Below are 27,184 nucleotides of genomic sequence, written 5' to 3' on the forward strand. Positions count from 1 at the left end.
GATTTTACTAAATTGTTTAACGATATGCCAGGATGTTTCCTTTCAAAAGGGTACAACCAATTTCCGTCCCTATCCTTCCTTAATCTGAACTTGAGCTTGTGTACGTACAGTGCTTTCTCCGACTTGACATTCCATATGCTTTTGATGCTTTCAACAATGCAAGTAAGGTAACTGTTTTGAGAGAAAAGGGAGAGTTACATGAAAACACACAGCTTTCCATTCATAGTGGGAATCTTTCCTGCTGTTTGACTGAAAACGAAGTAGTGTAGTCAGCCTGTTTACAAACTGTATACAGGAAAGACAGCAGAGCTAATGGCAGTATTTGTAACACTACAAAATACAGTAGCAACATTCTTATTACTGGCAGACCTGTTATAGTCTTGTTATCTAAACTCATCAGTAACCTTACAGAAATTTCTGAAGTCATCCAGGCATTGCTGTTGAAGTCAAAAGTTTAAGGTAATGTTGTTCGATTCAAAATGCACCTAAATTGAAGCTTTCCAGTTGCAAGTGGCACTAACTTTATATTTCCATCTGTGTAGTCACACAACACTGCTATAAGTTTTTCTTTGATTTTTTGCCTTTGTGACATATTTCTCCATAACAAGGTAGATTACATGTCTGAGGGAAGGACATACATTTGAGATTGAAAACTTTAAATTTTGTGGCTTCAGGGCTCTGCATCAAGCATAGTAAAAACGTATAAGCTGTATAATCGAGTACACCATCAGCTCACTCAACACTAAATGATGTTTTAATATGTTTCTTGGTAGTACCTTTCTCTTTTTCCCTCAGAACATAAAGAAGTCTTCACTTATGGAGTAGTGGGGATATTTGTTTACCTTCATCCTAATTGCAGGTGGGTTTGTATGTTTGCTGGAAGGACCATGTGTTGGCTGCCTTTGCCAAAATAGAGATCCGAGGTTGAAGGAGAAATGCAGACAACAGAGATGTGTGGAGGCATATTTGTTAAGGAGCCAAAGTCAATCCAGAACAGAATAAGATGATTTATAAATTAGGAGACAAAACTGCTAACCAATACTTACTTACTTCCAGGATGCAAAACGTGTAGTACAGCTGATACACACACATGAAAGATAAAGCGATAAATTTCCTAACTTTTGGAGCTATTAGTTCCTTCCGGAGGGTATCCTGACGAAGCAACCGTTTGTTGCGAAAGCTAGAATTTTGTGTGTATGTTTGTGTTTGTTTGTGTGTCTATCGACCTGCCAGCGCTTTTGTTTGGTAAGTCTCTCACTTTCATGAAAGTGCTGGCAGGTCGACAGACACACAAACAAACACAAACATACACACAAAATTCAAGCTTTCGCAACAAACTGTTGCCTCATCAGGAAAGAGGGAAGGAGAGGGAAAGATGAAAGGATGTGGGTTTTAAGGGAGAGGGTAAGGAGTCATTCCAATCCCGGGAGCGGAAAGACTTACCTTAGGGGGAAAAAAGGACGGGTATACACTCGCACACACACACACACATCCATCCACACATATACAGACACAAGCAGACATATGTGTGGATGGATATGTGTGTGTGTGCGAGTGTATACCCGTCCTTTTTTCCCCCTAAGGTAAGTCTTTCCGCTCCCGGGATTGGAATGACTCCTTACCCTCTCCCTTAAAACCCACATCCTTTCGTCTTTCCCTCTCCTTCCCTCTTTCCTGATGAGGCAACAGTTTGTTGCGAAAGCTTGAATTTTGTGTGTGTGTTTGTGTTTGTTTGTGTGTCTATCGACCTGCCAGCGCTTTCGTTCGGTAAGTCACATCATCTTTGTTTTTAGATATATTTTTCCCTTGTGGAATGTTTCCCTCTATATATATAAAGATGATGTGACTTACCATACGAAAGCGCTGGCAGGTCGATAGAAACATATACATACACACAAAATTCTAGCTTTCGCAACCAATGGTTGCTTCGTCAGGAAAGAGGGAAGGAGAGGGAAAGACGAAAGGATGTGGGTTTTAGGGAGAGGGTAAGGAGTCATTCCAATCCCGGGAGCGGAAAGACTTACCTTAGGGGGGAAAAAAGGACAGGTATACACTCGCGCGCACACGCACACGCACACGCACACGCACACACACACACACACACACACACACACACACACACACACACACACATCCATCCGCACTTAGATTAAAGATTAAGGGCAGGTCATAATACAGGCACCGATAACAGGAACATAGTGATCGATCAGTCAATATAATTACACATACTTCTGACAAGGTCACTAAGTGGAATGCATAGTGATAATAGTGATACTACCACCAGCGCCAGGTCATGCCGATAAACGAACAGTGGCGGATTGAAAGACTGCCCCAGATCGTCTCTAACTCACTTGTCTCAGCTCACCGATGTGTACTGTGTGCTCTGATGTATTTATTCATGACAACCTTGCAATATTCAGCTCTTATCTAAACACGTGCACAAACAGACACAAAGAGAGTGCTTTCCAGCCTGACAAAGTTAGATTGTCCTCGAGCACTCATGTTTTGAGTTATTTGGTAAATCCCATAGTACTTTTAATTGGCAAGAAATATCCTCCTCTAGAAGTTTTGTTTCTGTTTGGTTCAAGAAGATTGAAGCTCTGCAATTCATGTGTACTTAATTGCTGTTCGATAAAAACAGTAACACACTATAAAATTGTTCATGCTAATACTTTTACCTCTTGCATATCCATGTATATGAACATAATTACCACTTTGTACCACAGGACTCAATGGACTGCAGTACCAGTGGATCCACGACCCTGGAAGCAGAAGTAGCAACAGACAGTCGGCCTCCTGTGCAGCATTCTCCATGCGCACAAAGTGATCTAATGGGACATGCGTGCACAGAATTTTCTGACCACTACCAGCAGCAGCAGCAAATCAGTTCCAAAGAAGTAGCAGTTCATTCAAATGTAGAGCAATCTGTCCTTCCTTTAGCATCTACCACTGCCAGCAGGCTGGGGGATGGGACAAACCACAAACAAACTAGTGCAGGTGATTTTACGACCTCTCTGCTTCAGTGGTATCATTCGTGTTGTTATAGCATATCTCAACATGTTTGTTTGTAGGAAAGCCTTATAATAAGATCAGTATTTATTGCCTAATTGTAAGTTTTCTTATGAAATTAGTGGAATAATGTCAGTAAAAATTGTCAACTGACTGTAAGTCACATCTACAATGTGAACTACGTTGAAAGACTTGAGTTTATGGTATACTTTTTTCAACGGTGTCTCAGCACTACCTGGGAAATGATGTAAAGGAAAGAATTTAACAAATTCAAGTATGAACTCAGTTTGTTTGAATTTTGTTTTACATTGAACTAATGGTGTATGTTGTTATTACTTTATATTTTCAGGTTTTACGTCTTGTGAGCATATAGAAAGAAAATATACAAGTATATAAGAATATAAATGCTAGTTTATCAGTATTTTTAAAGTTAAGTAATTGCTTGTTACCTTTTCAAATGGCGATCACCAGAACTTCCATTATGTTAAAATGTAATAGGTGCTTAGCATGATGATGGGTTCTTGAAACCAATGTATTCTAAAGTAATTTGCAGTCAGCTTGCAATTACTTCGACCTTTAGAAACTAAAGCTAACTAAACAAATACTTTAAATAATAGACTTAAAAACACTATAAATGTGTTCTACAGCGAAGCGACACATTTGTTTGCATTATGTTCCACTTGCAGGGCTACATGCTTTGCACCTCAGCAGTAACAAGTCTGAGGCCTTGGGCCAGCAGGGGAGCACAGGGGAAGCCGGAGGGAGGGATAGAGCTGAACCACCCTCTTGCTCATCCCCTGAGCTGGAGATACTCTCAGCATCTGTGATAATCAGCTCAACTTCTAGTGGCACCGCAGGTCTTCCGTCCCTTGTGGTGACCAGCCACAATGCAGTGCAGCACCAGGTAATTCTCAGAGCCCTCAAGAACAGTTTTCATACAATGTGCTTTCATTTGAAGTAGGTCTCTCTCAGTTTTGTTCATAGATTGGTTTTAATCATTGGTTTGCACTTGACATAAAAGTTTTGTGAAACATTTTGTAATTTGGATCTCTGTAAAATATTCTAATGGAGGATGTTTGATCAGGAAATACTTTTTTTCAAATTATACAGAGGAAACAGTATAGGTATGCAAACATGGGCTCATTGTGGCTTGTTGAGTAACCCCTCTCTGTTCTTATATGTTAAGGGTTATTTAAAGTATGATCATGACAAGAACGTGTTGAGATAGTTAAATATTTTTTTCCATCTAAAAAAAATGAGCTGTAACCATTAAAACTAGTTGCTGTGAAAAGTAATATACAGTGAAACCTCTTTCTAATGTTCCTCCATATAATGTTTTCCTCTACGTTACATCTGTTATTTTTTCAGTCCCGACTAAAAGCCCATATAAACAATGTTAAATTTTCCTCTTTACTGCATTTCCTCTATATTACAATTTCCTCCGTGTAACACTCATATTCTTGGATCCCTGGTCAATTATTTACCTCTTTATAACGTTTAAGTGACTGGATGTAGGCGCATCATTTTCCGTTCTGTGGATTCACAGTTTGCACCGGCTCGGAAAGCCCGCGCTCAGCATGTTTCATATGTCAGCGGCAGGACCTGGTCACATGACATGTGACGCACATTCTGCTTGCGATCTTTTTGGTGCCATTTACTTTCTCCCATCCACCCACTGGGCCCCATGTTTTAATTACGATAAACTAATCATTTGATACATTGATCATTTGGAATGAATATCATATTACAGTGTTGTGAAAATTTAAAATGTCATCTATGGCACCATTTGTCAAAGCTGATTAGTGGTATCCCGATCTTCAGTAATGCCCTATAATTATTACTTGGAAGCCTTCCTCTTTATAGTGTTTTCCTCTATACAGTGTTAAGAATTTGTGGTCCCTTGAAAAATGTTATATAGAGGTTTCACTGTATGTATTTAAAGGCTGTCTACATCTTGGCTGTGAGACTGATATTAATGCAAAAGTTCAATTCTTCTGTCAGAAAGTAAGCTTCTGGCCAGCATGGGCTTCATCTTGGAAATAGACAAGCCCCCACCACCACGCCTCTCACACAAACATGCAAATGCAACTTACACACACATGATCACATTCTGTGGCTGCTGAGGCCAAAGACTGTGTGTGTGCGTGCGCGCGCACGCGTGTGGTCTATTTCTGATGAAGTCTTCATTGGCCAATAGCTTACTTTCTGACAGTCTTTTTGTTGTGCCTATGTGCAACGCATCATCTCCGCTATATGGTGAGTAGCAACTAACCTTTTCATAATATTGTCACATTCCATCCAGGTTTTTCCATTGTTTGATTAAGTTCCATCCTTGTGGTAGATAGCTTGTGTACCTTCAAAATGCTTATAAACATATCACTGAATATAGTGAAAGGTGAATAAACATAGGTAAATGCTGAGTATTCTGCCACTGAGATAAAGAAGTATTAGTTTTGTGAGGATTAGCACTCATATTGTAGTGAAATGGATATTAATGCAACAATAACGAACAGGTTTTCTACATATTAGGGTATTATTAGGAAACAGTCGGTGAGCATCCACAGGGGAATTTACATGAAAGTGAACTAAAACTAGAAAATTATACAGATTACAAAATGCAAAGTGTCTCTTGTGATAAGCTGCCTGGAAGTATTATTGAGAACTCTGTTTTGTCACAGTTACACTGCACTCAATAGTTAGTGGCGGTGGCTGTTGATTTACATTTGTGGTAAAGATGAGCAGGTTGAGAGAAAGAGAGGGTGTGTGTGTGTGTGTGTGTGTGTGTGTGTGTGTGATTTCGAGCGCACGTGCATATTTAAGCTGGGACATAAATTGTATGATGGAAGAGTTACACAAGGATCACAAAACATTCAAAGCACATTAGTTCATTAGTTTTTATTTTTATTCACTCGCCTAAGTGGTGTGCAATAGAGTTGAATGGGGTAAAGTAAGTCACCTTTTCCTATATCCTTTTATTAACTGGCAGTTTTTTAGTATTTTCAAGAGTCCGCCAGAAAAATGTATACACACTTTAAGGAACCAAAGCATTACGTATTTATTTATTTTACATTTAATAATTGATCACACATGTTGTACAACTTTGTTTACCACATGGATACTTTAAATGTTCAAAATCTTCACTGTTGGTGGCTGTACACATGACGACGAGCAGTCGCCGCAACTACATCAGCCAGTGTTACAGTGGAGATCGCTGCACATGTCACTGTAATCTACTGGGGAAGTTCCTGCAACATGTGTGGCTTAAGTCCATAGATGTTATCTTTCACAGTTCCCCACAAGTAAAAGTTCATAGGTGTTAGATCTGCTGACCGTGGAGGGAACTCAGTGGGCCCTCTTCATCCAATCCAATGCCCCGGAAAATTGTCATCCAGGAAAGCTCGTACAGCTAGGTGGAAGTGTGGTGGCATTCCGTCCTGTTGGTAGAAAACCTCTTCATCAGCTCCATAAAGTGCACGTGTACCTGGCAAAATTGATGTGCGTAACATTTCCAGGTACACTTCTTCAGTGACAGTAGCATCAAAGAAAAAGGGTCCTACTAAGCCCCTAGATGATAGTCCACACCACACATGAACTCCTGGTAGATTGACCGCATTATCCACATAAAGATGCGGATTTTCCGGTGCCCAGTACACACTATTACACTCATTCACGGTTAAATTTAAATTGTGCCTTGTCACTCCATACTACCTTCATCATAAATTGTTCGTCATCAGTTACCATTTGCTGATACCATTAGCAAAATTTCATCCGGCGATCAGGATCGTCACTAATTACTTGCAGTAATCGTGGAATGTAAACTTTCCACTTTGCAGCTTTCAGAGTTCTGCTAACCCCCACTTCACGTGCACATTGCATAGCAGACTTCTGTGGAGAATTAACAAACATTATCAACACGAGAGCCAATGAGGCAGGACTTGTACCTTTACGCTGTTTTCCTGATCTTCCTTTGTGAATATCACAAATCGTTCCATGCAATTCAAACTTGTCAGTGATGCATTTAATTGTTAGGCGGGTTGGCAGTTCTGCTTCAAACTCCCGCCTCCACTGACATTGCACTTCAACAGCATTATCAAGCTTGAAAAACCGCTTCACAGTATGTTTTCGTTGCTCAAATGTCAAGTGTGCTGCAGCCATCTTGTTTTCTCAATACTGAGGTTAAAGTACTAACAACTGTTAAGCCAAAGACCATAGTACAACACACTTTTAACTCAAATCAAACGACTATATCAATATCTCGATAGAGCCTGACAAAGAGTGTATACATTTTTCTGGCGGAATCCGTAGAATATTTTGGTCGTTGTTCTGATACACGCAGGGTAGTTGTTTCTTTCACATTGAAGTGAACCTTCTGAGTTCTACGTGTATTGTATGTATGATTTTGTGCAATTGTTTTTCCTTCCAGGACACCAGTGCGTCACTTGCAAGTCATCTCGGTTCTTCCAACACCAATAGTTCACCAACCAGTGCACAAACTTGCACGAAATCAATCAGTAATTGCAATCCACTGTCAGATCTAAAATACTTGGACAAGTCGGCACATGTTCCTGAAACTTCTAATAATTATAAGAGTGACAGCAATATTTTAAATTCAACTGAAGGCCCTGCAACAAACTTACGATGGGGAATTCCCAGGGGTGTAGGATTACGTGGTGGTGGAGAGAGCTCCCTAACCGGAGGCAGCGGAACTAGTGGCTGGGGTTCCGGTGCTGGGGGGACAACTGGCGGAGGCTGGGGATCCTCCGCAGGGTCTTCACAGCAGCAGCAACAGTCGGGCTCCAGCCAGTGGGGTAATAGTAGTGGTAGCAGCCGTTCCAGCTCTGCAGTCTCAAGTGGCCCAGGATCTACTGCTACGAACAGCAGTGCTCAGCAAGGGTCAGGTGAGGAATATGCTGTTTTTTATGTTTGGTTTTTCATTGAATGGATAATCAATTAAGTTTCATATTTTGTACATTTGAAAGTTATGATACTGCTGGTGTTCTGTGAGTTTTCTTGTGTTGAGTGCAGATGATGACAATGCTATATGTCTTCCAGTAGTACCTATTTCTTGCATGGAATGTCAACTATGATGCTCTGCTGTACTATTCAGATGCTTCTGCCTTCCACCCCTCCTCTCCCCTACTCTTGTAAGTGCCAGTCAGACTGTGGATACTTTACAGGTAAGGTGTATAATGGGGTTTATGATTTAAGATCATTGTGGATGCTACTTGGGAAAAAGTCCTCTGATAGTATTGCAATAATTCACTACTTTTCAGAATAAAATTTTCGTGTTTGGTTTGTTCAGATGACATCATCCTGATAAATAGTAAATAAAATTTTGTTGTTTTTAGATGCTAACCTTGTGATTGCTTGGCCTGTTGTATAATTATGTAACACTCAAACTATGGTTGTAATATACTGCCTGACAGAAAAGTGAAGCATGCAGAAGACATGGTTGGATGCCAATGTAATTTTGTCCATGTGTGCACCATTGGCTGGTTTGTAAGTGATTAAGGGGCATATAACATGGCATAAACATCGTCAGATATTGAGCAATCGCTGTGAAGGACATGGGGATATCACATAGTCGTATTCGTGTGAGACAGCATTATCAGCAACTGACAGAGTTTGAAAGAGGCTTCATAGTGTGTCTCCATTTGTCCAGCTGATCAGATCTTGCAATATCTACATTTTTGGGGCATAGTGGCCCAATGGTGGGTTGCTAGGGAGCTTGAGGGTAGGCATACTTGCCATCAAAGTTCTGGCCTACAATGACTGACCATGCCAAGTGAGGTCCACTGCATTGTGCAACCACACACGCAGTAACCCTTCCTTCATGTCTGCACCTGTCATCTGAGAACGGGTAATGGACTCCCACCAACATTTCGTGTCAACTTGCACCATTGGTCCGAGTCTAGCTCCAGCCAAACTAGGGAAATACCATCTCGTGAATAGGCTTCCCATAATAGCTCAACACTAGAGGCTGCATTTGGAGTTGTGCCATGACAGAGAAGAATGGACTGGCATTGCGTTGTGTTCTGTGATGAATCGTGATTCTGCACTACCTCGGATGATCATCATTGGCGAGTATGAAGGCGACATGTGAAAGATCTCATTCTTCCAAAGTTTTGTAGAGAAACTGTGGTGTTACTCCAGACAGCATGCTGTGGGAATCCATTGAGTATGATTTCAGCTCATGACTGGTAGTCATCGAGGGAACTCTGGAAGCACAGCAGTATGTCACAGAATCTTGCATGACAATTCCTTTGTGCCATTTCTTCAAAAGGACAATGTTCATCTACACATGGCACCATTTCTCGATGAACTCTCTTCTTCATTTTGAGGTGCTCTCCTGATCTGTCTCCAATAGAAAATCTCTGGGACTAGCTAAGATGTCAACTCCATCCCAGTGCCAGTATCAAGGATGTCAAGGACCAGCCACAGCAGTTGTGGGCCAATTTGCCATAGGAGAGGATGCAATGGCTTTATGGCACCGTTCCCAATGAAATCAGTGCACGCATACAGGCCAGAGTGGATGCAACGTCATATTGATAAGTGGGCGCTTACTGCCAAGTTCTTTGTGAATTTGACTCAGTTTTGTAATCACCAAAATAATATCACAAACTATTTCAACCAGTGAAGTTTCATTTTTTTCCCACCCCCCTTTCGGGTGCTTCATTTTGTCAGACAGTGTAGTTACTCTCATATAGGCTGTTGTGTAGCAGTCATTTATAGAAGTTGTGCTGTTTATATACCGAGCCTGAGAAGCCTTATAATTCATCCATGAGCATCCAGCTGTCAGGCACAACTTCGGACAATTTTTGGAGTAGTTAACATTAACCCAAAAATGCTAAATAGGATTTCAGGTTACATGGCCTCAGTGACAAAAAAAAGTAACATCTTGTCATATCACTCACATAAATAAGAAAATTATGAGATGGTGATTTTTCTGAACATACAGATGTCTGGTGTTGAGTTACAGGCAAACAGGTGGACACGCATAAGATGTAGCAGGTCTCTGTCATGTTTACCTGTGAAAAACTGCGCAGTGTGATGCATTTCTTTAAGGCCGCAACCATCTACTAACCTGAAGTGCACCCTACTGTTGAGAGGGATCAATTCCATCATGAATTTTGACACACATATAGTCTACTATACCAGTGTATTACACATGTTCAGTAATTCATTAATCCGGGTTACATGCATTTATGGTTCAAACCTGTTTTTTTGTTGTTAGTGGTGGTGGTGGTGGTGGTGGTGGTGGTGGTGGTCCATGTACATACTAATATCAATTTTTTGTAGTTTGGGATATGAACAGTTATTTGTGGGGAACAGTGGCCCCTCTACACTGTAGGCATTTTTTGTGTTGTGGTTTCCTCACATTAACGTTGAGTGTGACCACTGTCATTCATAGTGTCAACCACAAAATTTAATTTTTGTCCTTGTACTACCAGAAACACATATGTCTGCTTGTGTCTGTATATGTGCAGATGGATGTGTGTGTGTGTGTGTGTGTGTGTGTGTGTGTGTGTGTGTGTGTGTATGCGCGCGCGCACGAGTTTACACCTGTCCCTTTTTCCCCTCAAGGTAAGTCTTTCCGCTCCCGGAATTGGAATGACTCCTTACCCTCCCCCTTAAAACCCACATCCTTTCGTCTTTCCCTCTCCTTCCCTCTTTCCTGATGAAGCAACCGTGGGTTGCGAAAGCTTGAAATTTGTGTGTGTGTGTGTGTGTGTGTGTGTGTGTGTGTGTGTGTGTGTGTTTGTGTTTGTGTTTGTTATTTTCTCTATCAATGTACCAACGCTTTCGTTTGGTAAGTTACAGAATCTTTGTTTTTAGATACATGATAAATTACAGAATAAATTTCTTTTATTTCTGCCTATGTTTACAAAATTGTTAGGCCCTTAGACTACCAGTTTCGATCAGCAATGATATTGTCACATCTGCAGCAAAACACGGGAAAATCGAATGCAACTAGTGGACTGTCCACATCTTAACACACTAAAATACCCCATTATGTAAAGTATTACAGACATATGTGGAAAATGTGCACTTAAAATATGAATAGGGCATACCTGTTTTAAAACCTGCATGTAGTATAATGAAGCCATATTGGCAGTATCAAAATATACACACAAAGGTCAGCTTAGCATTGTTGCAGATATTTAAAATATGGTACTACTGTTCATAATGAAGTGAAGTATAGTAGCCACAAAATGTTGTACTTAAGCTTGCTACTGTTAATGTACACACATTCATCAATTATATAATTGTACAGAATGCAGTAGAAAGAACAATACAATATATAAAGTCTACAGTAGGCTTACAAAGTCTACAAGTTATTACAGTGGTTAGAGGAACTTTACTGCCTGAACTCCTTTCATACCCTGTGACATGCTGTTCCAAGAATGAGAAAATAGCAAGATTATCTGGTTACTGAAATATATAATCAGAGAAGGGACAAGTACAGAGTAATATGCTCAACATAAGAAAATGAAGGAAATATGTAATACACTCTATACCAAGTTAAGACAAAGGCAGACAATGGAAACTCCAGAACTCCAGTAGGAATATCAACAATGTAGGAAAAGACAGATTGCTACTTACTGTAAAGAAGAGACATTAAGTTGCAGATACGCACAACTAAGATACTTTGTAAAAGCCTCCGGACACAGCCTTCGTCAGTAAAAACACACACACACACACACACACACACACACACACACACACATGCACACACACACACATGCACACATGACCGCCAACTCCAGCACCTCAGGCGAAAATATACATACGAGATGTGTTCAGTAGTCAAATGAAGCAAAGTAGGCATTGGGTACAAAATCGCTGTGCCCATTGAGCACTCTGCTGCCCCTTGTTTGTTCACTTTGTAAAGTTTCAAGATCTTCTAACAATCTGAGAGTATGGCCTTTTTGCACATGTGGAGAATGCGCATACTAATCTCAGGATAACCAGTTTGTTTGATCTGAGAAGTTTCAGACTGATCTGTGTAAAAAGGTTGACAACTCCCAATTTCTTCTTAACAGTTACAAAAAGAAATTGCTTAAAATGGTGAATGCTACACATCCCCAGCTTAAATCTCAACTTAAGATTCAAAAAGATGGAAATCTGATTTGCCCAACTGTGAACATATCATCACCGTGCTATAAAGTAAATACATTTTTTAACACTAAATTTAAATCATTTTACACATGTGGTACATATTTACAGGCTAAAAACAGTTTTTAGTTTGCAAATGCAATGAAGGATACACAAATAGCTAATAATGAGACATCATCATTCCTGGATGTAACAGACCTCAGCAGTAATGTTCTAATAAAAGAAACTATTGAAATTATATCTAAAAACAAAGATGATGTGACTTACCATATGAAAGCGCTGGCAGGTCGATAGACACACAAACAAACACAATCATACACACAAAATTCAAGCTTTCGAAACCAACGGTTGCTTCGTCAGGAAAGAGGGAAGGAGAGGGAAAGATGAAAGTATGTAGGTTTTGAGTCATTCCAATCCCGGGAGCGGAAAGACTTACCATAGGGGGAAAAAAAGGACAGGTATACACTCACACATACACCCATATCCAACCAACATCCTTTCATCTTTCCCTCTCCTTCCCTCTTTCCTGACGAAGCAACCGTTGGTTGCGAAAGCTTGAATTTTGTGTGTATGATTGTGTTTGTTTGTGTGTCTATCGACCTGCCAGCGCTTTTGTATGGTAAGTCACATCATCTTTGTTTTTAGATATATTTTTCCTGCGTGGAATGTTTCCCTCTATTATATTCAAACTATTGAAATTATTAAACATAATCTGCTAACACGTAGAAAGATCAGTACTGCAGATTGTGCAGAACTAACTAAATTTTTAGATTATGTTTGAGGGTGTTTCTCTCTCTCTCTCTCTCTCTCTCTCTCTCTCTCTCTCTCTCTCTCTCTCCCCCGTGACAAAAATATATGACCAAAAAGATAGGCTTGGGATGGGTAATAGTCCGGCTGGTACATTTGCCAGATACATTTATGAACAATTTAGAACATAATTTTTTTGCTAAGTTTCCACAGGTAAAAGAAAAAAGCTATTTATGATAAATGGTATGTTGATATTTTATTAGTGGTAGAGGCTGTGACTTGTGAGGTTTATGCACTTGCCCAAGCAATAGGCAGCATGCACCCAAAAATAACTTTTACTGTGGAAGTAGAAGAAGGGGACTCCATTAACTGCCTTGACCTTACTATTGAGAAAGTTGACAAAAAAACATAAATTTCCAGTTTTCAGAAAACCTACATGTGCGGATATTATCATCAGTGGCAGAGTTCATGGCATCCTGCATGATAAAAAGCCTTCTTCGCCTCAGTGATTCACCAGTTACATAGGCTGAACTGACCGCTCTTTTAAAGTAAGGTTTAAGGAGTGTTCACAGCCACATAACATAACTGCTTTGTGTTTGCATTTATCAGAAAACAGTCATACTATAGGGAGTATTGAGAATAGTGTGTGTGTGTGTGTGTGTGTGTGTGTGTGTGTGTGTGTGTTCTCCACATGGTGCAGAAGGGCCATGCTCTCAGCTTGTTAGAAGAGTGTGAAATCAATAAAGTGAAAAGCAAGGGCCACCAAGAGTGCTCAATGGGCACAACAATTTTGTACCCAATGCCTACTTTGCTTTATTTGACAATGTTCTACTTTAATTATTAAATTCCTCTCTTATGTATATCTTGCTTTTGTCTTTACTTAGTATGAAGTGCATTACATATTTGCTTCATTTTCTTAAGTTAAGGGTACTACTCCTGTGTTTACTTGTTCCTCTCTGTTTATTTGATATACCAGCTGACAAACCTGACTTTGCTAATTTCCTGTAAGAAATGAAAACAAAATAAAAAGAACTGTGTTTGTAGTTTAATATCAAAAAAGTTTCCATTTCCATGTACTCACAAAAACACACTTGAAATTAAGAAACAATTTCTGTAGGTTGGGCATCACTGCTTCGTGTGTGTACAACATAATACTGTAAATGTCTCTATGACAATGCCCCTTCATAGTTCTAAGGATGACAGTTGTTTTCACCTACACAGCTGTTTACACTTTGCAGTTGAAAATTGTCAAAAGTGCTGTCAGGTGTCAGGGATTTCCTTTAGTTGACGTGACTCTAGGAGTATCTTAGTAGTAAAGAGTACATGTATCAAAACATCACTCATGACGTGGTATTTCACATATGTCAACACTGGCATGAACTATGACTGGGAGGTTATTCGTACCCTCACCTCGCTTATTGCTTTACAGTAAGGCATATGTGTACCATGTTTGGTTGAAATCGGACCAGCAGCTTAGGAGGAGATGTGGAAAACGCACACACTTTTTATAATATGTATGGATTTCATTAACTAAAGTATCTTGTTAATTAACTAGTATTATGTTTTGTCATTCTTTTCTTGGAATGGCATGTCACTGGGGACAAGAAGCCCTCTGGCTGTCAGTTCCTCAGGCCACTTCTCGCATATAGTGCGGTCTGGTGGCCATACCAACAGAGGAATGACACTGATTACTCACTTCTGCTACCCCTATTTATTTTATCATTTTATATTATTCTGTCAGTTCCATAAGCTTGTTCCTAAGAATGTCACCTTTATCTGCAATTGCCATAAAAGCATCTCAGAATTAGAATCACTTAACCCTTTCCTTTTTAATACTCTAAATTTAAACTTTAGTCTTGTTTGTAATTTATTACAGTCATTGTAATAATGTTTACACTGATTAAACACACTATACACTTTACTGGTTGTATCTTTTTTTAATTGCGTTTTGTGCAATTATATAATTGGTGCATTATATGTGTGTGACGAAATATATTGTGTGTGCTTACAGTAGTCACACCTAACGAGCTTACGATACAAACATTTTGTTGCTGCTGTACTGCACTCTGCTATGATGTCTCCTAATATTTACTGTATTTTAAATATCTGCAACACCGCTAAGCCGATTTTGTGTGTATCTCTTGATAATGCCACTATGGCTTCTTTATACTATGACCTGTTTTAAAACAGGTATCCCTTGTCATGTTTTCAGTGCCTGTTTCCCACATGTATGTATGTAATACTTTCCATAATGGGCTATTTTGTTGTTTTAAGATATAAACAGTCTCCTAGTTCTATTTGTTTTTCCTGTGTTTTGCTGTCGATCTGAATATAGTTTTTGCTGACCAGAACTGGTAGTCTAAGGACCTCACACTTTTGCGATTAGAGATGGAAATAAAAGAAACTTATTTCACACCTTCTGGGGGTCATTGTTCTATTTGTGACCATGTTACAGTGATGGTGAACTACTTTCTTAAATTTTTGTGATGTTCTACCAGTGAATAGATTAAAGCCTTTTACTAATGTAAAGGCACAAAGGTGAAACTGCATTGTTGCGTAGTCTATGCTCAAGAAAAAAGTTATCTTAGTGGAATGAGATTTTCACTCTGCAGCGGAGTGTGCGCTGATATGAAACTTCCTGGCAGATTAAAACTGTGTGCCCGACCGAGACTCGAACTCGGGACCTTTGCCTTTCGCGGGCAAGTGCTCTACCATCTGAGCTACCGAAGCACAACTCACGCCCGGTACTCACAGCTTTACTTCTGCCAGTATCTCGTCTCCTAGCTTCCAAACTTTACAGAAGCTCTCCTGCGAACCATGCAGAACTAGCGCTCCTGAAAGAAAGGATATTGCGGAGACATGGCTTAGCCACAGCCTGGGGGATGTTTCCAGAATGAAAAAGTAAAACTGCACTTATCATCAGCACATCAACAACCTGTTAGAAAAAATTCTATTGAATTTGGAAATAGACAAAAATGGCACAAACCTTTTCCATGGAGCGGCAACATATTGAACTCCTAGTTCTGAACTTGGACGTAAAGCACTCAGTATAACACAGTGGTGTAGTAGGGGCAGAATGAGGTGAATGATATGATACAGAGAACTCTTGTGAGCTAAATCTTGGGAAACAAGTCAAATAGTATTAGAAAATCTGCTGGCTTACTCGGTCAGTTTTTGAAATTTATTTCATTAACATTACTGAGTTAAAGTTTTCTGTTAGGCAGTGAAAGAATAAAGACTTTTGTAAAAATTGTGAATAAACTAATTATGTTTACAATTCAGTCCAATCTTAACCCTTTCGGATGCTGTGGGGGATATACTTCCCACTAAATGTATTTCTGTACAGTGTTTAAGGGAATATGTTAACCACCTCTGTACACTTGTGGCATCTGGTGGCAGTCCAGTGCACCAGCTGTAGTTTCTGTTTGTCGAGAAATACAGCCTTCAGGACGGTAGGAAGTACGTATCCCACCAAACAACTGTGTTTTAATGATTCTTGGGAAGTATGGTTACCACCAAAGTAGTTTCTGAAAGGGGCTTGGGAAGTACACTTAATGCAAAATTAATCTATCACTTGCGGTTCTGGGGAAGCATACTTACCACCAACTTAGGGGTATCCCAAATCTTCTGGGAATACGTCACACCACCTCTGTCTATGCCTGACATCTTGTGGTAGTACACTGCACCAGATCTATAAAAATGGCTACAACAATCAGTTTCTGTTTGTCGTGGGGTCACTAGTGTTGTCGGAACACATTGCTTCACTTCTGCAATGTTTGCATGTTGTGGTAAGTAAACTTCAAATATCAGTAAAAATATTTTTAAAATAAAGTAAAAGAAAACAAAATAAAAACAGAAAACGATGTTAATTATTTTTTTACATGTAATGGCAACACACAACAGTTCTCAAAAGGCATATGGGAAATTCATTTCCCACCATAGTTTTAATACCTCACAAAGGCGCCTTGGTGATATATGTACCACCACAGTTTATGGTCCTAAATCACAAAATAAAATTATTAAAAAATAAATAGTCAGTTGATCACAATCCTAATAGACCAGCAAAAAAATTATCTTTGCTGAGTTACTACAAAAACTGCACCTTCAAAAGGTTTAACTCTTGCCAACACAGCAGTCTCATAGTAAGATGATCAGAGAAATAAAACAATTTGTTAATTTTACTCTGCTGAAATTCACAAAGCTTAGAGGTAAAATTTATGCAAACGTCAGTTTTAAATTTGTAAGTGCAAGAAAAAAGTGTGTTTTATTCAACACCAACACCAATTTCAGTGAGAAAAAGTAATGAGCTCCAATCAGTTAAGACCGACTAAGCAGATGGCATAAGAAAGCGAGAGGATATTCAAAATATTGCTTGATGCACATGCACTGTAGTTCTGACTGTCGTAGGTCAGTTTGTCATTGTTTCTCAGTTTGACTGACCACAGGTGTCCAGTATCAAACTGTTTGTCTCTACTTCCCCTACACCATTGTGGTATGTTGTTTCTAAAAAGTTACCATTTACAATCTATACAGAAAACTGATATGCGCCACTAGGTATCCGCATGTACAGATGCATCACAGTCCACCACAAAAGCATGTTGTTCTGTGTACATTGTGCTAAACCAAGCTCACCAGATTAAGGGACAGTGATTACTGCCACCATGAACTAATAAAAGTTCGAACAACATTCAGCTCAGATTGATATAGCAATAAAGAGAGACAGTGAGCTGTGAGGTGCAGTGGGGACAAAAGCAGACAAAAGAACAGGAAAAAAACTCCTGTTGCTCACCTAACATTTCATGAGAGATGTCTGTGACTGGATTTTTCTCTGCAAATGATTTAAGCCTCTATTTCAGAGCAGCCTCAAGAAATGAGATCTGCAGTGATACAGTTTCTCTCCATGCTGTAGGTGTTTGCTAACTTCAATGTGAATGTCACAATGCCTACATTGGCGAAACCAGGTTACTGATTGCAGGTTTGCCACAAGTCTGGAAATCGGGGAATATCAGAGAATTTGAAACGTGTCAGGGAAGTTTGGAAAACAGGAAGAAATCTCATTTTTGTCTCAGCAGATGAAATGGTGTGTTTACTGAGATGTTACGCATTGTCTCTGGCTGGGTGCAGCTGAGTATGTGCAGTGCTCCCTTGCTCACTCATTCTTACTGCTTTTCCCATTCCTACCATTCCCCTCAGCTTGCAGTCAGTGCTGCCACCACTTCTTGCCACTAGTCTAGCAGCTGCCGATGAGAGGCAGGGAGGTTTGACAAGTGGTTTGTTTGGATCTGATTCTCAGATAATACTGATGCAGTCACCGGAGACAGCAGTCATGGGTGCACGAGTTTTGTCTGAGTGATTGTGTGAAAGTGTGTGCACTCTAATTTTCTGACAAAGGCTGTGGCCAAAAATTTAGTTGTGGGAATATGATAGTCTTTCCTGTGTGACAGTCTGCGGCTCAGCGATTGTCTTCACGGTGAGTTGCTACCTATCCTCATTAGTACTGATTCTCAGAGTATTCGTGCAAATTATCTGATGCTTGGATTAATCACTGCAGTCTCATTTCATCAATGTGGTGTCTGTGACACTTGAATAGCTGGCCACACGAGAGGACTTCCACAACAGTCCAAAACCGCAGGCCATTTCTGCAGGCATCTCTTAATGAATCTGGCCTGCCTGCTGATCTGAATCCCACCATTTCCCACTAATGTGCAGGCCCTGTCTGTCTGATCTAGTCACACCGATCTGTGTGCAGGCCGGGTCTGTGTGACATTATGCGGTGGATTTTCAGCGTGGACCCAGGACTCTGGTGCTCCTCAGCAGGCCAGAGGGCACAGAGAATGGATTTCAGGAATTGCAACTTTCTTACTGCAAGTAAATTGTACAGTGCGGTGTTTTATAAACATTTTATTTGTTGTAGTAGATTGTGGCACTTTGAAAGTAGTCCATACATTAGAAAGTATGGATGATAAGAAGGAGAAAATTATGGCAATCGCTGGCAGTTTGTACACTATGTACTCATATATTTTTCTAAAGAAAAATCATACAATGCCTGTAAAATGAAATTATCGTGTGGCATTGATGGCTGGGATGCCCTATCCAGGGAAGTTTGGCCACCGATTTGCAAGTCTTCATTCAGGTGATGCCACATTGACTGACTTGTGTGTCGGTGATCATGAAATGACGATGAGTGCAACACAACACCCAGTCCACGAGTGGAGAAAATCTCCAACTCTGCAAGGAATCGAATCTGGACCCGCTGCATGGCAGGCAAACATGGTACCACTCGGCTAAGGAGGCGGACACACAATACCACTAAAATAATAGACATAACACAGTGGGTAATAAGTGACAACAATGAACATAGTAGAACAAACATTTTATTGGCGGTCACCTGTAGTGTTGGTTTACGCAACTCTTCCCAACCTTATACGCTTCTTGCAGGAGGCTTACTCTTCTCTGAGATTATTTCGTCAGGGGAAAATGCTAAAATTTGTCTGGAAATCAGGGAAATATCAGACAGTTCCACTTGGGAAAACTTGTGGCAACCCTGGATTAGGACCTGTCTTGGAATATGAGTGCTACGTATGATAGAAGCAACACACCAAATTGACAGTAGTCAGCACCTCCAGGAATGTGGCAGGTACATCGATTTTCAAGAAAAATGTGTAATTGCTTGACAACTAAGGACACAAAAGCAGAAGGTAAAGCTTTTGTAATAATTGATTGTCCGAGGGAAGATGACTAAAAGATGTTGGCAGCCTGGCTGTTGGTGATCCCAGTCCAACAGGGTGCGTGACATTTGTTAAGTCCATACCGTATGCATTTTATGACACACTGGAAAGGCGATTCATCCTACACAATCTGTCTCCCCCTTCTGCAGGTTTTTTCTTGCTAATACTGGTTAATATTTACTTTATTTTGATAATACAAATATTCATGTGTTTTGTAAGATTACAGCATGCACAATGAATAATTCGTGGTTTTTTATTGAATTTCTAGATTGTGTGCTTTTTCATCTTTGTCCCACAGATGAGGACTCAGTATGTTAGGTCAGCTGGGGAAAGTGACATATTAATGACACACCACAGTCACAAACAGTATAGTGTGTGTGTGTGTGTGTGTGTGTGTGTGTGTGTGTGGAGGGGGGGGGGGGGGGAGAGAGAGAGAGAGAGAGAGAGAGAGAGAGAGAGGGGGGGGGGAGTGATACTTGATTAGGGAATAATGATCCTTTAATTTACAGGTAACTCAAATAAGGGCAATAATTCACAAAGTGGACAGAATTCTTCACAGCAGAGCCAGCCACAACAATCACAACAACAAGGAGGTAGCTCTGCATCATCAACACAGTCTACATCCTCCCAGATGAGTCAACAAAGTGGCCAGACAGGTGGAGGTGCACAGCAGGTTGGGGGAGGTGGAGGTGGTCAATCTCAAGGTTCACAACAGCAGCAGTCTGGTAGCGGCTCAGTAACTCAGCAGCAGACCTCCAGCTCAGCTGGACAGCAAGGCAGTTCCACAAATCAATCCTCTTCCCAGCAACAGCAACCAGGGACATCAACTGGTCATATTCAGACTGTGACATCTGGCCAGAGTTCAGTACAACAATCTCAACAACAGCAAGGCAGTAACAATGGTTCCAACTCTAGTGCATCTGCTTCATGGGCTGCTGCCGCTGGCAAAGGTCTAAGTGGCAGCGGAAGTGTAAATACAGGAACTTCTAGTTCCGGACAACAGTCTTCTGGAGCAACTTCAGGTTCTTCCAAGCAGCAGCAACTTGAGCACCTGAATTCCATGCGAGAAGCACTCTTCAGTCAAGACGGTTGGGGAGGGGTGAGTAGATTTGTCAAATATGACAATGAGAGATAACTGGGAGCCTGTGTGTGTTACTTTCACTGCTTCAAATGTTCATGAAATGGCTGCCACTCGCCCTGACCGGTTCCTCCAGTCTGTTCGCCCACCTTGTCCCTCCATTTAAGCACAATTCTGCCCAACCTCTCACTCCAATCCGCACAGCTCTGCCCACAATCCCTCTCCACTCCGCACGACTCTGCCCGCAATCCCTCTCCGTTCCGCACGACTCTGCCCGCAATCCCTCTCCGCTCCGCACGACTCTGCCCGCAATCCCTCTCCGCGCCGCACGACTCTGCCCGCAATCCCTCCCCGCGCCGCACGACTCTGCCCGCAATCCCTCCCCGCGCCGCACGACTCTGCCCGCAATCCCTCCCCGCTCCGCACGACTCTGCCCGCAATCCCTCCCCGCGCCGCACGACTCTGCCCGCAATCCCTCCCCGCGCCGCACGACTCTGCCCGCAATCCCTCCCCGCGCCGCACGACTCTGCCCGCAATCCCTCCCCGCGCCGCACGACTCTGCCCGCAATCCCTCCCCGCGCCGCACGACTCTGCCCGCAATCCCTCCCCGCGCCGCACGACTCTGCCCGCAATCCCTCCCCGCGCCGCACGACTCTGCCCGCAATCCCTCCCCGCGCCGCACGACTCTGCCCGCAATCCCTCCCCGCGCCGCACGACTCTGCCCGCAATCCCTCCCCGCGCCGCACGACTCTGCCCGCAATCCCTCCCCGCGCCGCACGACCCTGCCCGCAATCCCTCCCCGCGCCGCACGACCCTGCCCGCAATCCCTCCCCGCGCCGCACGACTCTGCCCGCAATCCCTCCCCGCGCCGCACAACCCTCTCCACGGCGCACGACCCTGCCCACCCTGTGCTGTACCCTTCTTACTCTGCCTAGCAGCCCCTCTCCGTTCGCCTGTTACTCTACCCAGCTCCCCCTCTCTGTCCCCCTCTCTGTCCCCTTCTTTCTCCGTCCAACTCCCCCTCCCCTACCCCTGTTTCACCTCCTTCTACCCCCCTTTCTCCTCCAACTCACCCTTCCTCTCATTCTCCTTCTTGCCTTTCCAATTCCCCTTCCTCCTTTCCTCTCCCAGCTTCCCGTTCTGTCTTCTTTCTCCCAGCTCCCTTACCCCTCTTCCTCCTTGCAACTCCTCTTCCCCTTTTCCTCCTCCCAACTCCCTCCACCCCTTCCCCTTCTTTTCCCTTCCTCCTTCCTATTCCCTCTTCCTTTTCCTCCCAACTCACCCAAACATGCACCCCCTCACCTACTTTCCGTGAGTTCCCATCCTTACAAGCATTACATTATCCAGAAACTCACCAAATTTTCTCTCTTCTGTGTGCTTGTCTGCTACATTACAGCCTTGATTTTACAGTCATTAAAACCTGTTTCCAAAATATTTCCTTCGTGATCAATAGACCCTTCACTTAATATAGTGGAGACTATTATCGAGGTCTCAGTTATATGCATTCGAGATTATCTAGATTGTCAACTGTGAGCAAACGTCTTTGTGGTCTAGTCCGTGCATTCATGGACGTGTCATGCTGGCACTACCTGCTTGCACCCTGCATGATCTCTACGCAACACATTTCATTGTTATTTTAGTTAGTACAAGTGCAGCAGATGGTATTATTGCTTTAAGGTAAAATGATTGTTATTATAACGCTAAAAAAAAGGAGAAAGCTATTGTAAGTTATACAATTAGTATGGTGTAGATACTTCTATGATACGTGAATTTAAGAAGCCTACTGATTAAATTTTAAAATCCATCTGCAAAGCCTTACTGTGAAGGCAGGAGTAAACACAGAAAAGTGAAGAAGAAACTGAAAAATGAAGCTTTTTCTTGCTGGTTTTTACAAAAATGATCAACTGGGTAATCAATATCTGGTCCTTTGCTCTGTGAAAAGGCATTGCAGTTAAATTTTTAAAAAATGGTGATGAGTAATTAGTGGTAACAGATGTTTGTACAGATTTATATCTCATCATGGAATTTGCAGATTGGAAATACAATCTGAAAAATGGCAGCTGATTGTGGGCTTTCAAGTAAAAAATGTGGCCCGCAACTATGTACCCTCAGACTCTGAGTTCAAATATTAAAAGTTTACCTGGTTTCATTGTGTAGGGGCTGGGACATGTAGTTGCTGTAATACATGCCAAATACTGCTGAGTCTACAGTATATAATATGAATTTACACATGAATTGAATGGTTGAAGGTTCCTATCACTTGGCAATTGCGAATTTTGAATGCAACATAGAAAATTATATATGAAAGATTGCAATTAAATAAAATCTGCAGTTACTATTTTAACAACTTTAAATAATGAGTACGATAGCAGAAGAACCTTTAAGCATACCGTTTATTTCTGAAAAACACTTATTGGTGTCGATGGTCTAGCAGTTAAATAAAATATAAGTTGAATAACAGGGTAACAATAGATTCCTATTCCATTAAGTTTTGGGTGTGCAGCTGTAAGAATTCTTCTTCTATTATTTCGGCTGTATAATGTTCAGCCATCTTCAGAGTGAGCCGCAAGACTGCCCCTCCAGTGCTCGCTTTGTCCCTTTATACTCGTGCACTGCGCAACTGCAAATGCGCCAGGGACGTTGGTCAGCAGCAGAGACTTGCACAATGCGCGAGTTACATTTATGACTCCCCAATCGATCCGTGTTGGTATGTCGACATATCATTGTGAGCTGCACTGTGATGACGTCTTTGTGAGTTTATTACACAAAGTGCCCTATTCCATGATATATCAAGGTTGAAACCACTATTTCTATTAATTAAATTAGTTGCCAAGTGAATCTCAGTTGCCTCCTTCACTATCGAATCCCAAAAAGATGATGTAGTTGTCAAAATTTCGACGTTGTCGTACAACATACTGTGACCAGTGCCAATACAGTATTCTGCCACTGCCGACACTTGTTAGGTTGTAAAAGTCGTGTGTACCTCCGGTTTTCTGTACATCTTTCTTGGACAGTATGAGTTGTTTGTCCAATGTAAGAAAAGCCACATTCAGATGGAATTTTGGAAACTCCATATTTTCAGAGTAGCAAATCATCTTTGACAGAGCCCACGAGTGCAGCTGTGTTGGGTGGAGGCCTCTGGTGGCCAACTTATTTATGGAAGACCCATGATTTTCTGGAAGTATGTTGGTGGTGGTACCTTTGTATTTTGGCCACATGGTGAAGATAACTTGCAAGACTTCTCAAGACATCTGAACTCCCTCCACGATCAAATAGAGCTCACAGTGGAAATTGAAAAGGAGGGATGCTTTCCATTCTTGGACGTTCTGGTTCAGCGCAGAGGGGATGGCACTTTGGGACATGAAGTGTATCGGAAGCCGATGCACATGGATTTATATTTATGTGCAAATATCTGCCACCATCCTGTCCAGACGATGATTGTTCTCCGAACTTTGACCCATAAAGGGCATATTATATCTGACGAAAGCAGTCTGCAAGATGAACTTTCCCACTTACAAAGAGTGTTTGAAGACAATGGGTACTCCCCACAGCAAATACAGAAGGCACTGAAAATGAAACCGAAAGAGGCCACAAAGAAAGCAGAAGAAGATGAAGAAACCTTTAAATTGATGGCCTTCCTGCCATATGTGGGTAGCCTCTCATCAAAAATAGTACGGATTCTCAGCAGACACAAAGTAAAACTGATTTTTCATCCTCCACCCAAGACAGTTGCACTCGTGGGCTCCGTCAAAGATGATTTGCTACTCTGAAAATATGGAGTTTCCAAAATTTGATGTGAATGTGGCTTTTGTTACATTCGACAAAAATCTCGTACTGTCCAAGAAAGATGTACAGAAAACTGGATGTACACACGACTTTAACAACCTAACAAGTCGGCAGTGGCAGAGCGCTGTATTGGCACTGATCACAGTATATTGTATGACAACTTCGAAATTTTGGCAACTACGTCATCTTTTCGGGACTAGACAGTGAAGGAGGCAATTGAGATTCGCTTGATGACCAATTTAATTAATAGAGATAGTGGTTTCAAACTTGATAAATCATGTAATAAGCTCACAAAGACGACATCACAGTGCAGCTCACAATGATATATTGACATACCAACACAGTTTGACTGCGGACTCATAAATGTAACTCGCGCATTGTGCACATCTCTGCCACCGACCAACGTCCCTGGTGCATTTACACCTGTGGCAGAATGCGCAGTTGCGCAGTACACGAGTATAAAGGTACGAAGTGAGCACTGGAGCGGCAGTCTTGAAGATCACTCTGAAGATGGCTGAATGTTATAAGCCGAAATATTAGAAGAAGGAGAATTCTTGTGGCTGCACACCCGAAACTTAATGGAACAGTCTTTGTGCCGCCAAAACCTGAAGATTCACAATAGATTCCTACTTCACGTAATTAGTTATGAACAACACCATAGCTTACAAGATAGTCACTTCTAAACACATACTACATCTTTACTGCAGAAGCCACAGAAATCGCACAAGTGCACCCAAGTCGGCACTACAAAATAGTTCTATTTCCTGCGACCATCTGTCGCACATTCCCGTCCAGCACTCCTGTATCCTGTGCCATCCAATGCTCCTCCCCACTTCCATACAGTCTCTCCATTGATTTCAGTAGTCTCCTGCCGTAGTAATGAGCACTGTGATTGGCTAAAGCGCTCCCGCCGTGTCTCCAAGCCAACGCACACTCACAAACATATTGAAACACATACATAATATTGGATTTACATTTAAATAAATTAAAATTAAATAAATATTCCTATGGCTGGGCCATAAACTCGCTCTAACACACATTATTAAGTACATAAACAAATCAAATAAACATATATCACAGGAATAGAAACAAAAGTAGGCCAGTAGCCTAATGTCTCTGTGCTTTCTAAAACACAGTAAATATTGTACCAATTTCTTCATGAATAGTATATATCTCAAATAAACAAAGACATAACGAATACATATATTTATAAGCATGCTATTACTGTTTTCTCGCATAACTGTGCAGTACTGATGGCGTGACACGGTCAATAGTAATCGGCCACTTTGACCTCCAATAACTCATATACTATTCAAGTTACAAGCCTGTAATTCATACCAATTTAGGTTTACACTAATAGATTTCTAAAGACACGTCGATCAACAAAATTGTGTGAATCGTTAAGATTTTGGAAATTCGTTGCTTGGTGTTACTTGTATAATTTACAGTCAGATACTAAACTTTAAACTAATAAATATATTGAAAATCTGATTACACCATCAGAATCATCATGCAAATAATGGCAGTGTACATGTTTCTTTTTAAGGTATCATGATTCTTCTGGCTATTATTAATTTCTACATGAACTGTGAAATATCTGCCATTATGGTTTCTCAAAGTCCGCCATCTTTGGCACTCTTGGCTTACAAATCTCCTTCATTGACATAAAGCACAATCCTTGACACAACATCGGCCTGGACCACGCGCTGGGTCTACCCCTCTTGCTCTGGCTAGTGTTCGGCAACACGCGGTTGCTGACGAGCCCCAGTGTGCCGAACAGCCTTTGCGGCCATGCTAGCTCCGAACTTAAAATATTTTTGGGGCGCCACAACTCGCTCGTTACCTCACATCATGTAGACACAATAAATTCTTCTAAAGGTGGTTTAAAAAAAAGAGTTGGTTGAAAATGTCTAGGAGTTAGACTTTATTTACAACGCTGGTAGAATGGGTTTATGTTGGATATCATTACAGTCAAAATCTTTAATTGACAAGACTTCAGTTCCAGTAAATAGCAGAATAACAATATTAGCTTGTGCAAATGCTACTGAGACCCGTGAAATGCCTTAGCTTTTCCTAAGAAATTCCAAAAGCCCTATGTGCTTAAAAAATATTTGGGTTCCCTCAATTAATAAAAACCAAAAAAGTACTTGGATTGGATGAAAATTGAAATATTCATGGAGTGATATGACAACACTTTTATCCCCGAAGGAAGAAAAAAAATTCAAAATGAAATTGATTATCATGGAGCAGTCCTACTTTTACTTTATAATTGCAACAACTGGTAGAGAGAGAAAATGGAGTGCTTGCAGGAAAATTTTTTCCTCCTAATGTGACATTGTTGTTACAACCAATGGATCAGATTGGTAATAAACATTAAAATGACTTTATAGAAAACAAATTTTACATAGATTGTTGACTTATTTTGTCACTTTCTGGATTTAATTAAAAGGAGACTTCAGACAAAGGTTGGAATAGAATACTAAAAACTGGCCCATGACATTCACTACCTGATAGGATGATTTTGTTTTGGAAGGTGCAAAAATGAGCTAATGAATGACAAAACATGCCAGGAATGTGATACCAGTGATATGAAAGAGTGGTTCACTTGCAACAGTAATGATCCAAGGTTTTCGGATAATGTCAGATGATAACATTATTGGAAACATTGTGTGCAAACGAACAGCAGGAAATGAAAGAAAATAGAAGAAAAAGGGAATGC

At 41.1% G+C, this 27,184-nt stretch overlaps 1 protein-coding gene across 2 annotated transcripts in view; it reads left to right on the forward strand.

Moving 5' to 3' along the window:
* LOC126236371 (protein Gawky) overlaps positions 1-27,184 on the forward strand; it is a 274,769-nt gene that overhangs the window by 110,116 nt on the left and 137,469 nt on the right. For both annotated transcript variants that reach the window (XM_049945615.1, XM_049945616.1), the window contains 4 exons: positions 2,727-2,997; positions 3,696-3,913; positions 7,433-7,907; positions 20,111-20,700. In XM_049945615.1, the coding sequence (XP_049801572.1) occupies positions 2,727-2,997; positions 3,696-3,913; positions 7,433-7,907; positions 20,111-20,700 (1,554 nt within the window). The remainder of the gene's footprint in view (positions 1-2,726; positions 2,998-3,695; positions 3,914-7,432; positions 7,908-20,110; positions 20,701-27,184) is intronic.

Source organism: Schistocerca nitens, chromosome 2, assembly GCF_023898315.1.
Source record: "Schistocerca nitens isolate TAMUIC-IGC-003100 chromosome 2, iqSchNite1.1, whole genome shotgun sequence".
Lineage (NCBI taxonomy): Eukaryota > Metazoa > Arthropoda > Insecta > Orthoptera > Acrididae > Schistocerca > Schistocerca nitens.